Source organism: Sphaeramia orbicularis, chromosome 9 (genome assembly GCF_902148855.1).
Source record: "Sphaeramia orbicularis chromosome 9, fSphaOr1.1, whole genome shotgun sequence".
In the NCBI taxonomy this organism is placed as follows: Eukaryota; Metazoa; Chordata; class Actinopteri; order Kurtiformes; family Apogonidae; genus Sphaeramia; species Sphaeramia orbicularis.
Genome location: NC_043965.1, coordinates 30467082 through 30480889, shown reverse-complemented (window position 1 = coordinate 30480889; position 13808 = coordinate 30467082). Strand labels below are relative to the sequence as shown.

The following is a 13808-nucleotide window of genomic DNA, read 5'->3' as shown; positions in this document are numbered from 1 at the left end:
CTCTGTGTGTCCTCCTGGTTGTCTGCAACTGTCTTGTTTGGACATTTGGTCCGGTTCTGGACGTCTGATGATGTGCTCGGTCAACACAAAACATCACACAGATATAGCCCACTTCCTGGAATGGCAGAGGCTGGTCCGGAAGTGCAACCTTTGAACTATGTTTTGAGTAGTTAGACTTTCACACAAATTCCATTTCTACAAAAAGCAACACACAACTGCTTTGAACGAACAGGCTTTTTCTCACAACTCTTACACATGGCAACAGTTGTGACCACATATACATCTGTAGGGGATTTATTTATTGTGTGGTTAGAAAATCCCAAGCAAATTCATACCTGCTCTAGCCTCATACAAATCCCCCATCTCAACTCAGTAAAAGTAAATATTAAACATGGTTATTAAAGCAAAGAGGATACTGTCAAGAGACACTCCATGTTATATCATATCAACATGAGTAGTTATACTACTTTACTGAAGGTATTATGTACATTTCTTACATAAACATACTTCTTGCCTCTTCTATAACAAAATCTGTAATACATACAGTATACTGTAGGCACAGGAAACAATGGAACAGCCTATTTACGTTTTAGCACTGTGGTAACGTAATATATAAAGCAAGTGTTTGTGTATATGCTGTATTTCGTAAATGAACAGTAATGTAACATCCTAGCTAGCTTAAGCCTGTGCTCATCACTTGTGAGGATGCATCATTATTTCTTACTTATGGCTGTAAACACATCTAATGCAATATATTTTATAAGGGATCAGTGCAATAACAGAATGTATGCTTGTGTGTGAGTGATGAGTTTCTGCTTGTGTGTTTTTTTTACCTATTTATTTTAGCTATTTCTATTTGTATGTTTATAGTAGATTTTATGTGTGATGTACAGATTGGATGGCACTTTGCATTTCGTTGTACTTGTTACAGTGACAGTAAAGATATTCTATTCTATTCTATTCTATTCTATTCTATTCTATTCTATTCTATTCTATTCTAAACTGTGCCAGTGACTATTTAGTCTCCTGACAAATGTCTAGTCACTAATTATCCATAGTCATAGATCTTTTAAATAGAAACAGAGTTCTTTTTGGGGTTTTTTTGTTGTTTTTGTTTTTGTTTTTTTTTACTGAAAAAGCTTAGGATACAGTGCCCTGTCTTATTAGGCCTAAGAAGGATTTCTACAGTCCAGGATATCGCTTCTTGTCTTATTTATGTTCAGTAACAAGGATACATGTGTCCATCCGCAGAGACATCCATGCAGATGTTATCAGTCTTTAATCCTGTGCTGCCGATGTATCTCATTCTAGCTCTGTGGTTCTATCCCCTTATCCTGGATGTAACCATCGCAGGATAATTGGCTTCAGTCACTCAGACCCGCGACAGATGTGACTGTAGAGAACCGCAGTCGGACACATGCTTCATCCCACTGTGTGGATTATGTTGATGACTTCCTTTTTTATACCTTTTACAGTCCAAGATAACAAAACACACACATCTAGAGGTACATGTGGAGTCTTTGTCTTACACAATACATGCAGTAGGGGTTTGCACACCCAGCTGGCGGCATATTATAGTACCTAAGGACTGGAATTCTGACATAATTTACTGCTTCAGTGCATTTAACATCCGCTTTCTCTTTTGCAGCTCTTCATCTCATCCGGTTTAGGCTGGAGTCACTAAATAGCATAAAATATTTCTGTCAGAATGTTTTCAGTGTGTGAATTATGTGTGAGTGACTGTGTCTGTGACATTTCTAAAGTGCTTGGATTTTTAATTTTGTGCAATTGCAGATTTCTTTTTTAATTTTTAATTTTTCTAAGCACTTTGGAGATGCTGGGCTTAACATTTAGTGCAAAAACTGGACAACAGCTTTTAGAGGAAAAGACTAATAGATACATCTCTGATAACGAAAAATGTGACTATGCTGTTTTGAACAACAAGTAAAAGAACATCTGGTTTCTCAGGGGAAGTCGATGACAGAGATGCCTGTGTTTGACAAAGACTGACTGAGTTCTTCTCTTCTTCTCACAGGCACAGAAATCGTGGATAGAAAGAGCATTCAGCAAGAGAGAATGTGTTCATATCATAGTGAGCGCCAAAGACCCCCATAGGTGAGTAACAAATTGAACAAACCTAATATCTGAGAAGGAAGTTTTCAGACATTGTTAAATGTTTTTCTTTATTGAAAATACAGAATATATCTTTTATTATGAAACAGATGATTGAAAAAGAATGTGAAAACAAAACCTTAGCTGTTGTGCTTCATGATCTACTTCACATACACTAGATTAAGAGCCGTGTTTCTCCAGTGACCTTTTAAAACATGCCTCAGAGTAATATCACGCTGGCCTCTATTTGCATCACAGGTAGAGGTTATACACTAATGAGCAAAAATACTTCCATTATACATTTCCAGAACACCAATTGTAAGTTTTAACAATGTGGTGACATTTCTGACACTGACACCCGTGCAGCTTCATAAAGTGAGTTACATTCTAAAAGGTTATTCACTTAAAACTGAATGTGCAGGAATGTACTGGTCAGAGAAGAGTAATGAACTATATTTTTACAGATTCTTACTTTAACGTCGTCATTCTAGGACTATAACTTAAACATGATGATAAGAGTACCTCAGAAAAACAGTCACTATCTCTGCTCTTGTGTTGCTCTGCTCTCTGAAGTTGCTGTCGCAGTGATGTTACAGCTAATGTTGTTCCTCAGGGTGACAAATTCAGATAGTGATATCTAATTCTTACAGTGTCGGCCGTCATATACACTCATGCACCCAGGAAATGCCGGTGCTTGTTTAGGTAAACATAATTAACTTTAATGGAAGGCAGCGGTTGAAAGCTAGAAGCAGGAGGAAGGAAAAGCGATGTTCCTCAAGATCAAATCGGCTTTTCTCTTTTTAGTCAGAAACACTTGTGTTGACGCACAAGGCAGACCGAGGCATAGTACCTTTGGTAAAAGATGACGGAAACATGAAGTGATAATCAAAGCCTTCTGACTTCCCTCCTCTCAGGGCTTCCACTCCATCCTGCAAGGTTAAATCATACAATTTGAAAGCTGTATTCACTACATCTGAATAAGTATGTACTTGTGTCGAAATACTACAATCCATATTACTGTCATCCTGCTAACTTCTAGTTACCCAGAGGGAGAACAAGAGACAGAGGTTTTTAAATACGATACGATGAAAAGACAGAGCCAGTGAAGATTGCAGTGCCCTACAGATCCCTCTCTTCTTCTCTTCTTCCCCCAATCAGAAGATTAAACAGCTTGTCAGATGACAAGCTGTCACTTGAGCCTTTCTCACCTCTTACCGCCAGGCACACAATGATGGCAGCTCTCACAGTCTCTATACCTTCCCCTCAGTCACACAGTCTTTCAGCCTCTCCTCTAGTTTTCTTGATGATAGGCCCTCTTCATGCTTCACCTCTTCAGGACCTGAATTATTCCCACTAAAGGACAGTTTAATAAAGCAATCTTACTTTTACCTGCACCTTCTCCTGTCATCCAGGTGCTGTTGTGGTCGTCTGATAGGTCAGCATGTGGGCCTGCCCCCAGGCATCCCATCCAGTCAAAATGACAAGGCAGAGCGTTTGGCCAAAAATGACAGCCTGTCGGAGAAGTGGTCAATCAGCAAACACACACAGCTCAGCCCCACTGATGCCTTCGGCACCATTGAGTTCCAGGGAGGAGGACACTCCAACAAAGCCATGGTGACTCTCTCTTGCATTTACAGTGATGCATATTGTCAGCGTCCTGCACTAACCTTGCTTGGAGTTATAGTCAACATCGCAAGGCAGCAAGTACAGATAATCCTCAAAGTGTAGTTCAAGGTTTTGGATGTGCAACAATGCAGACACATGCAGGGACAGAGATTACATATTGTTGCCATCGGGCGGAAAACTCATAAGTCCATTTTTGGTCTTTTTTGTTGTTGTCATAAAATGATTCTATTGGTTAGTCTTCCCATTGGCCTGACAGTTTTAGATATATTTAACCAATGAAAAGTGATGAAAACAGCTGTTGACTACATCTCTTAACTCCATGCATTTATTTGGAATATATGTAGTTTTTCCAGTTTCCTGAAAAATAACCGTTTTGGACATCAGAGGTTTCCACTCGACAGCGATGATATGTAACATACAAAGAAGGAAAGTCCTAAGTGCTCGACTGGGTAATATGAAAATAGTAACTAAACTGGTGTTTGCTTTATTTTTTGGTCAATTTATCTATTTAATTTCCAGAAACCCAGTCCCTTAGTCTGTCCTCATACAGTGTAGTCTCAGATGGAAGAAACTGGCTGGCAAGTCCTCAGTGACACCCCACTGGGATGAATAAAAATGACTCCTCTAAAATCCCTCTATTGAAGTTACATTGATGCAGCACAGTAATTCAGAATAATTAAATTGAAATCTGTTTAATGGGATTAAACGGGTCATCATACTGATTATAAAACTATCAATTTGTTTTTGTGTTTGAACAACACCAGGTGATCACTTGCCTGATTAATCAATCGATCCCAAAACTAGTTTAATTTGACTTGTTATTCACATCATGACCGACCATGATGATAGACTGAGATCACACAAGCTGTATCATTCAGGGAATTCAGATTATTAAGGCTGAATTATGACTGATATATTCTCAGTGTTGAATTATTCATTCAGACACATGTCAGGTTGGGTGTCTGAGGGTGAATTAGATAGATAAACAGATGCTCTATAATGCATGTGTTTCTCCAATCATAACAAACATCTGCTCAGTACCTTATGTAACTTGAAAATTTGCCATACTACTCTGGCAGGTCTGCAACACAGATCTGATTTCTGTACCATATGATAATCGTGCCATTCATTCACATGCAGTGTTTTTGTAGCGTTCACCTTCACCATGTTGTGTCACAGCACGGAACTCACACATGTCCTGCTGTTTGCAGTATGTGCGAGTATCTTATGACACCAAGCCTGACCTGCTGCTCCACCTGATGACCAAGGAGTGGCAGCTGGATCTGCCAAAGCTGCTCATATCAGTCCACGGGGGCCTGCAGAACTTTGAATTACAGCCCAAACTCAAGCAGGTCTTTGGCAAAGGGCTCATCAAAGCTGCCATGACAACAGGAGCGTGGATCTTTACAGGAGGGGTCAACACAGGTAAAATTCACACATAGAGCTTGTCAACATATCCCTCATCTGTGAAATACTGAATTGTTGTGCAGCTCTGCCGCTACTTTTGTTAAATATGAGTAGCCATCTATGGATGAGTGACAAATGAAACAGAAAAACTTGATGGGAGGGAATGTGTTAGGGGTGATACTACCCTCATCCACTGGACACAAGGACTCAGTGAATGGTTGGATGAGTATGAAAATGATGCGAATCACATGCTACAACATTCACATTCACCAGATCTCAACCCATATTTACAGTAATAGGACATTTTGGACTGGTGCGTCAGACAACACTCTTAACTATCATCATAAAACACTCCATGATAATGTTCTGGAACCATGAATTTCATCCTTCCAGTAGGTTTCAGACTCTCACGATCAATGCCAAGACACACTGTTAGTTGGTTCAACACCCTATTTAATTTGTCACCCATCTGTATATGTGCAGTATGATGAGTGTGCTCATGTTCTATCCATATTCCATTAAATAACCATTTATGAAACCCCATAGACCAGTTAGAAAGCTGAGCCACTTGATCAGTGAGATATTTTAAGTAATTTATGAGCACTTAAATGCACTTATATATACTCATGAAGTGGTGATGGGATAGCCCTCAGTTATTACTTTACAGATACTGAATGAAAATAAGAAGTCTGCTCTCCTCCTCTGGACATCAATCATGAGATTGTACTTGAACAGTATCAAAGTGCAGTAAGCCCCCGAAGACCCGATGCAGTAGGGTTTTCCCCAACAGAGACACTTGGCAAAGCAGACTCACCAAGGTCTTTGGTGAGTCAACGTATTTCTTCTTGATGTAGGCATTGCAGCTGAAATGTTGGATGATATCGACCCGAAGCAACATTTGTGAGGAGCTCAGTGCATTGAATCTGGAGTTGTGTTACACTTTGGGTTTGGATGTGATGAACATAGGAAGGAGAGGAGACGATAAAGGCTGCAGATATTGATGCAATCCAAAAACAGTGGAGAAAGGAACATTTTTGAGCTCTGCACCAAAGACCACTGGCCAACACTGGTTGTGGCAAAAGAATGTTGACTGAATTGAATATAAGGGGAAACTGGAATGTTAACTGACAGATTGACAGCATATGAATTATGCATAAATATGAAGTATCATGCATAAGGAAAGCAGTGTCCCTACTTGAACATGGGATTTCTAACTTTGGAAAGCCATCAAGTACAGTACTATTTATAGAGAGTCTGAAGAGCTAAAACCAACAGATTCCATATTTGCAACATAATTATTTTTATTTGTTAAGCTACAGTGTACTCATTAGTTTTCCTTGACTTTATCTTTGGTCACACAGGATCAGTAGTTTTGACATGTATAGCCTATGAAAACTGTTCTACTTTCCCATCTATTGTGGGAGTGCAGTGTTTATTCTGTATTGTTTCTAGGTCACAAAAACAGAAACATTTTTAGAGACTTGATTAAGCTGATCTGGTTTGGTATGAGAAAAAAACAAGGGATAAATAATGTTTAATAGGAGAGATATGAACAGATGGGAAGAAATGATACAGCACAGGAGTGCACACACTTGAATGCAGAAAAGAATAGAAAGTAAGATTTAGTGACAGAATGGGTGCAGAGGCAAAAGGAGCAAGAGGGAGGCCTGAATAATAGATGGAGGGATGGATTGGAGGGGATAGTTAAAGGTGGAGAGGCAGAAAGAATGGATATCAGCAGGAGAGATGAGATGAGCTGAGGTGGCCTCCAGGTCTTCTGACTGCTCCCGTGGTGATAAAAACCAGAGGCCTCAACCGACAACCTGTCCATGTTTGAAGCAGCTTGTGCGCATGTGCATCCACATGTTGTTGCCCCCTGTGTCTAATAGAATCTGTTTATCTTTCACAGCAGAGTATCATTATCCAAGTCCAAGCTATGTATCGAGTGTGACAACTGCTCTCGGTGAATTGGTTTCTCATATGTCTCTATGTCCTTCCCTCAAACACTCTGACATGTGCACACACAGGGGTGATTCGCCATGTGGGGGATGCACTGAAAGACCATGCCTCTAAGTCAAGGGGGAAGATCTGCACGATTGGGATAGCTCCATGGGGTATCGTGGAAAATCAGGAAGATCTTGTTGGCAAAGACGTAAGTATATGAAGCTGTGCAATTAGGACAATGTAAAAACTGTTACAAACAGGATGCATGCATGCTTTACTGCTTGCATTAGTGTGTATGTGAAACACGCCACATGGTTGCCACAGTGTTCCAGAGTCTGTAAATTGCTGTTGACAGCTTATTAACTGAGATGCTGAGTAAGCCAATTCAATCTGTGATAAACAATCCTTCAAAGTGAGCCGGACAGCTGGCAGAACCACATGAGACTCCAGAGTACATGCTGACTCATTCAAATCTGGGGAATCAATGTTATTTTATTGTTAAATTTTCATCAGAATGTGTCCCACCGAACAAGTGAAGCAGAGACGATTAATGCCGGCCACAGAAAAGAGATGATTAAGTGCTGAAACTCTTTTTTCATGGTTGATTGGCTTCAACCGTGTGCCTAATGGGCAGATGAGTTTACATCAGTTTGACAGGCACAGCCCCAGAACACCAAACCAAGCTACAAGTTATCAGCACTGAATAGATGTTCAGTTTCAGTCTGATGCAGAGGTATTTAATAATAAAATCATTTTTAAATGTACACTTGTACTTATCACAGATCCATATCTTCAGACCTTTAAAAAACAACCACATTTTCAAAAAGCTGTTAATTTATTAATACGTAGATGTAATGCAAGAGAGACGCATCGCAGCATTACAGCTCCAGTCTATAAGATTTAAAGGGATTTAGGACGATCTCATTGCATAAACTTAACACAATATTCATAATTATGTTTTCATTAGTGTCGAATCAAGGGAAATTAATAATTATTTTGTTTTCCTTACTTTAGAATGAAAGGGTGTAGTTCTCCAGTAAGGAATTAGTTACTACAGCAACTCAGAATGTGTTTGTTTTTTCCATTTTGCATCACCGTTACTTATTATATATGGATGTGAACCAGTTACTGTATTATTCCCTTAATGCAAGAGCTCAGAGCAGACAAACTAAACACCAACTTTAAGGAGGATTTTCAGATTTTTTTAGTTAAGGGGATAATAACTCTGGTCCCTACTGAGGTATGGCAGGTGATGGGTTTCTTTTTTTTCTTTTTAGTATCACCATCCCCTGTTATATTTTAATGTGAACCAAAGTTATTATTCCCTTGACTAAAAAAAGATAGCTCATAAGAAACTAACCACTACCACTAAAGAAGGCTGTCACCGTTTATGTGGCCACCACAGAGGAGGGAGAGGGAGGTTTTCTTTTGGGTTCAATTTGCAGCCTCACCTTTAGACACTATTAACCCATAAGGACCCAGTGTTACTTTTGTGGGAGTTCCCAAATGAATTATTCTCTATATTTAACCTTCCTTAAGTGATTTTTTACCATTTATTGTAATATTATCTTCTGTATTTTGTGTTTTTTCAGTCAAAATCTGATATTTTCCTTCATTTAATTCACTAATCATATAATTTGTTCATAAAAGCTAAGCATAAAGTTGAGGGTTATTATATCAAAACACAGAAAACCGAAGAAAAAGTGACTTTTTCAGCAAATCTATCATTATCTGAACCTAAACCAAGTGTGTCCATCCGCTGTCATTGATCCAAGTCCATGGGTTTGACTGGTGAATCAATGTTGTAGAAGATGACGGTGTTTCCACGGTAACTACGGAGCCTCTGAATGTCCAAATGGGTCATATCTGATGACCATGAAAAGATGACAAACTGCATTTTACACCAATTATTTACATGTATCGATAGGGTTAGTGGATCAACAGGTGTTAAATATTTTAGATCAGTAGACGGTTTTGGTAGACGGTGGAAGTTTGGATCTTTATGGGTTAATGTTCTCTACACAATGTTCTTGCCTCTTTTCTAGGTGGTGCGTCCATACCAGACCATGTCCAACCCTATGAGCAAGTTGACTGTTCTCAATAGTCTCCACTCCCACTTCATCTTAGCGGATAACGGCACCACGGGAAAGTATGGTGCTGAAGTCAAACTGCGACGTCAGCTTGAAAAGCACATTTCCCTGCAGAAGATCAACACACGTGAGTGGAATTAATATTTTCTTGTCGGGGTAATCACTTACCTGCCCTAGTTACCTTAACTTTGAGGTGAAAATATTTTAATACGACACAGCAAGTGATAACACCATAATGAAACGGTAATCGTTGTTTTATCTACGACACCTCTGTGGGTTAATTGAGTTCAGAGTCTATTTTATAACTGCAATCACACTAAAATTATCATTACCTTCTTTGTACCGAACACATGCTGTCAGACAGTTTATTTTTACACAACTATGATACAGCTCTGTGAGCCTTTGAAACTGTCCCTTCCTTCACACGTTTTTTTTCCTCTTTTAAAGCCTACTGACAGCTCAGATGAACTCTTTTTTTCATATGAACCTGCTTTATAATCTTTGCATTCCTTTTCTGGGGCACTGCACAATTCTAGCAAACTGAACAAAATTTTAATCGTAGTACTTGTGAAGACTGGTTTTATATCGTAAAGAAAAAAAAAAGGAAAGCCTATGTCCAAAACAGACCATTTTTAAAGAACTCCAAGTTTTTACAAAGAAATGACCAGATTTTCATGCTGTATTCTCCAGCAGCTTTCTGTGTTTTCATTATGAAATAAGCATTAAGAAGCACATTATAGTGTTTATATCCAATGTCTGTCTTCATGTGTATTTTTGTCTTCACTTGCACATATTTGTCTCTGTGATCGTGTGCTACTCAGTTCTTGTCACATTGAATTTCCTCATTTTGAAATCCCACATTATACCTTAGCTAGAAAACCAAATGGATTTCCATAAACACAAAATACATTTCTGTTTCTGTCTCACACACACTACCCTCCCTGATACCCTTTAAATACATTACCCAATAGCCTCTCACAGCATTGTTTAGAATTTGTCAGAGATGGAAACAAACCTGAGTCAGAAGAGTTTTGTTTTCGGCTGTGATTTATTTGTCATTACCTTCTTTTGTTGTCAACATAAAAACATTTTATAATCATTTCTCAAGGGCTTGGTTGACATAAATGCACAAATTTAGACAGCCATGCTTTTTGTGAAAACTCAAAGTGTCAGGAAGTAAGTGTTACCAAATACCAAATAATGACAAATAAAAGGAAAAGCGAACTGAAAGTGTCTTTAAGGTGATGGGCTACTACATGATGCCGCTTCAGTGTACTTGGGCATTTATTCTTCAAGTCTGTGACCTCTCCATTCTCTCAAAACAGCTGTCCCTCAGTTATTGTTTTGATGATGGAGAGTGTTGTGTACCACTACAACGGGCTTAGGTGTTTTTGTTGATATGCGATCTGGGGTTCTCCACCAAAAAAAAAAAAAACTGTATGCATTGTCATATATATTTAGACTAATAGTTTTCCACAAATTATTCCTCAGTTTGTGGTTTGGGAGTCCTCTACTAATTAAATATGACATTTTTCAATAAAAATACATAATTTCACATCATTTTAGATTATTATAAGAGGTAATACATAAAAAATAAAAAGAGAAAACTCTACTGGAGACCAACTCCAGCTGTTAGATTTGGGATAAGTTATTTAGTTGATGGTTTTCACTATGACTTCATAACAATTTGGCTTAGGGCATTGCCCTACATGGCTCGGGTGCTGCGCCTAAGGCTTATAATGGTAGAGAAGAGGTTTTAGAGGCAAGATATCCTGGCCTCCAATCTAAAATTTGAAAAGCTCATTAAAAAGTTGTGCAAGATCGTAAACGCAAAATTACACACATTTATACTCATTAGAGATTGTCTACATTTTATGCTGTAAATAGTTTCATGCAGGTTGTGCAGGCATTTTACACATTTAAGTTAATATGGCACCTCCTGGTTATAACAAGCATCTGTAACAATCAACCTCTTATGTTGAAATACAATTTAGCTATAAAGATTTTAGACTGAAAACTAATAAGAATACATCATCATAGCTGCGTTTAATTTACACCCATGCTTACTCAAGATTTCTTTAATGACCATTCAGCACTGCACTTGTATTATATTGAGAAAACTTCAATAAAAAGATCTTGATCAAAAAAAAAAAGAATCATCATGTTCCTCAAAAATTGAATAAGATTCAAGCATTTCGTGAATTCTAGTCTAAAGCTCATCGGTAAATGCCTACATGTTCATGCTGTTCATCTTAGAGTTTCCAGATCAATAACACAACCATCATCTAATGGAAACAGCAAGGCGTAAACTTCTGTATCTGTGGAATCAACATGTGTCGGTCACCATCATCATCAATAACGACAACAACAACAACTGGATCCTCACTAGAATCAGTTTACACAAAATCTAAATCTGTTTTCAAAGAGGGACCAGCCATGTTGTCATGAATAATTTACAGCTTCTTGTTTTGTTGTAGTTTTACTGTAGTACAGTCAACGGCAAGAGACAAGTAATTTCTTAATCCTGTTTCAATGAAGCCATCATTTACACATATGAAGTGTCAATGTAAATTATAAGTGTACAAGTTAAGAAAGTTGTTCTAAGTAGCAGAGTGATGTCATCATTAAGCAACGTCATCATAACTCTGATCGGTGAGAGAAAGGGTCCCTTCACAATCTGTTCGTAGTCACTGAAGATGTCTTTGCAGCTTCAACATGATCAGACGTGTGATGCTTTCCATTTCTTCTAATGCTTTTTCACCTCGCTCTTGAAGAACAAGGTGAAACATGTCAGGATAATGGTTGTTTTGGTGACATGTATCACATTAGATGAGAGATGCAATCTGAGCTGTTTTACACAAAACCAGATGTTATTTCGCTAACTTGTAATATTATATTATATTTAAAAATACAAACATCTATGCAGTTCAAAGTGCAATTTAAACAGGATAAAAATAATGTCTCTCTATATTGACCACCAGTCCTATTTTTTCATGGGGTGCTGTACACAGGAGGCAGGACTTCACCTCTCAAATAGCTTAGGCCATAAAGGCATCAGTAGCAATCCATGCTACATACTGTATGTAGCTGTACTAATAAACAAAATAAACAGTGATGTCTTTCAAAAATCTCCTACATGTGTTCAATTGGTCTTAGATCTGGTAACTGTGAAGGCAATAGCACCCGATTCTCATTATGTTCATACTCATCAGGCAATTCAGAGACCACCTCCATGAGGTTTTTCCTGTGTCAGCTTCCTATAGGTACATTCAGACATTGCCACATAAATAATGTTATCACCATCAGTATTACATTTACAGTGTGTTTAAATGTATCTACATAAAATGTTAAGGCTTACATACCTTTCCACACCTCTTAAATGATTTTGCGGTGCATATGGTAGCTTTGACTTTGCCTTGTCAAAAGCACTTTTGTTCATTGTCGGGCCTGGTCCTGGGGTTCACTGATGGAGACACTTAAAAGGTATGAGAAATATCACTAGAAAAAGTGTTATCACAATCACTTTAATCCTAACACCCTCTGGCTTCAGGGATTTAAGAAATGTCCCTCGGGGCAGGATGTAGAAATTGACTTCTTCACTGCTTCTCTGTCATCTAGTCATGTGACCAATGGACTTCCCTTTGTCATCCTATGCCTGGACTCATATAAAAGGGGCTGGGAAGGCAAAGGGACGCCCAGTCGTCATACAAGCATCTGAATATCCATATGATGGTAATGTACCATCCCTAATTTAAATTCATCATCTGAGCAGCTAGAACTAATATCAGGATCCAAGGGGAGCACCAATAAGGGCAAATTAAATCAAGACTCGTTATGACGTACAGTTGAGGAAGATGCATAAAGAGTTCTAGATTTATCATACACCAAATGAGGTTTATTACAGTCCTAAACAGCATATTGCAAACTCTGGAACGGTAACACACTAGCATTTATTGTGTACTTAATAGAAGCGATAGCAAAGTAATTAGATAAACTGTAGTATTCACCTCATATTGTAGTCTACTATGAATGTGTGCCTTTCTGGATGACATCAGTAAATATGGCTGAAGACAGCACAGCACAGCGGGCCTGCACTGTGTAATTATACCATACGGTATATGTGTATGTAGTGCACGTATATCCTTTATTGCCTCATTTGTTGCTTATGGGACCAGTGCATGATTTGATTACCTGTAAGTCAGTCAAGGAGTTTATCAATTTTCCTCACATCACGCTTCCTTTGGGATGCAATGGTAGCCTGACAAGAAAGTAAAAAGAGAAAGAGCAGTTCAGTTTGAACGACTTGACATGTGGGATGTGGACCACATGTAACCAGAAGCTTTTGGTTTTTTTCTTTTTCCTCTTAACACACACTCATACACACAAAAACAAGAAGCAAGAAGTGTGGTGGATAGATATGCGTAATCTCCCCCTGTAGTGTTTTTGTGCTGTCTGGGCAATCCTGCAGCTAATCCTGCTGTGCCTGCATGTGATTTTCCATGGAACGGTGATCACCATGTTAGTGTGCTGTAGGAATCAAATTGGCTCCACAATATTATAATGCAATTTTAGATATGGGAATTGATTCTATATGGTAGATGTATATATGATTCATATAGTGAATGTACA

The 13808-nt window shown here is 38.5% G+C and overlaps 1 protein-coding gene across 5 annotated transcripts in view; it reads left to right on the top strand.

Moving 5' to 3' along the window:
• trpm3 (transient receptor potential cation channel, subfamily M, member 3) overlaps positions 1 to 13808 on the top strand; it is a 146751-nt gene that overhangs the window by 76700 nt on the left and 56243 nt on the right. For all 5 annotated transcript variants that reach the window (XM_030143042.1, XM_030143039.1, XM_030143043.1 and 2 more), the window contains exons 2-6: positions 2036 to 2115; positions 3525 to 3726; positions 4950 to 5163; positions 7173 to 7297; positions 9135 to 9306. In XM_030143042.1, the coding sequence (XP_029998902.1) occupies positions 2036 to 2115; positions 3525 to 3726; positions 4950 to 5163; positions 7173 to 7297; positions 9135 to 9306 (793 nt within the window). The remainder of the gene's footprint in view (positions 1 to 2035; positions 2116 to 3524; positions 3727 to 4949; positions 5164 to 7172; positions 7298 to 9134; positions 9307 to 13808) is intronic.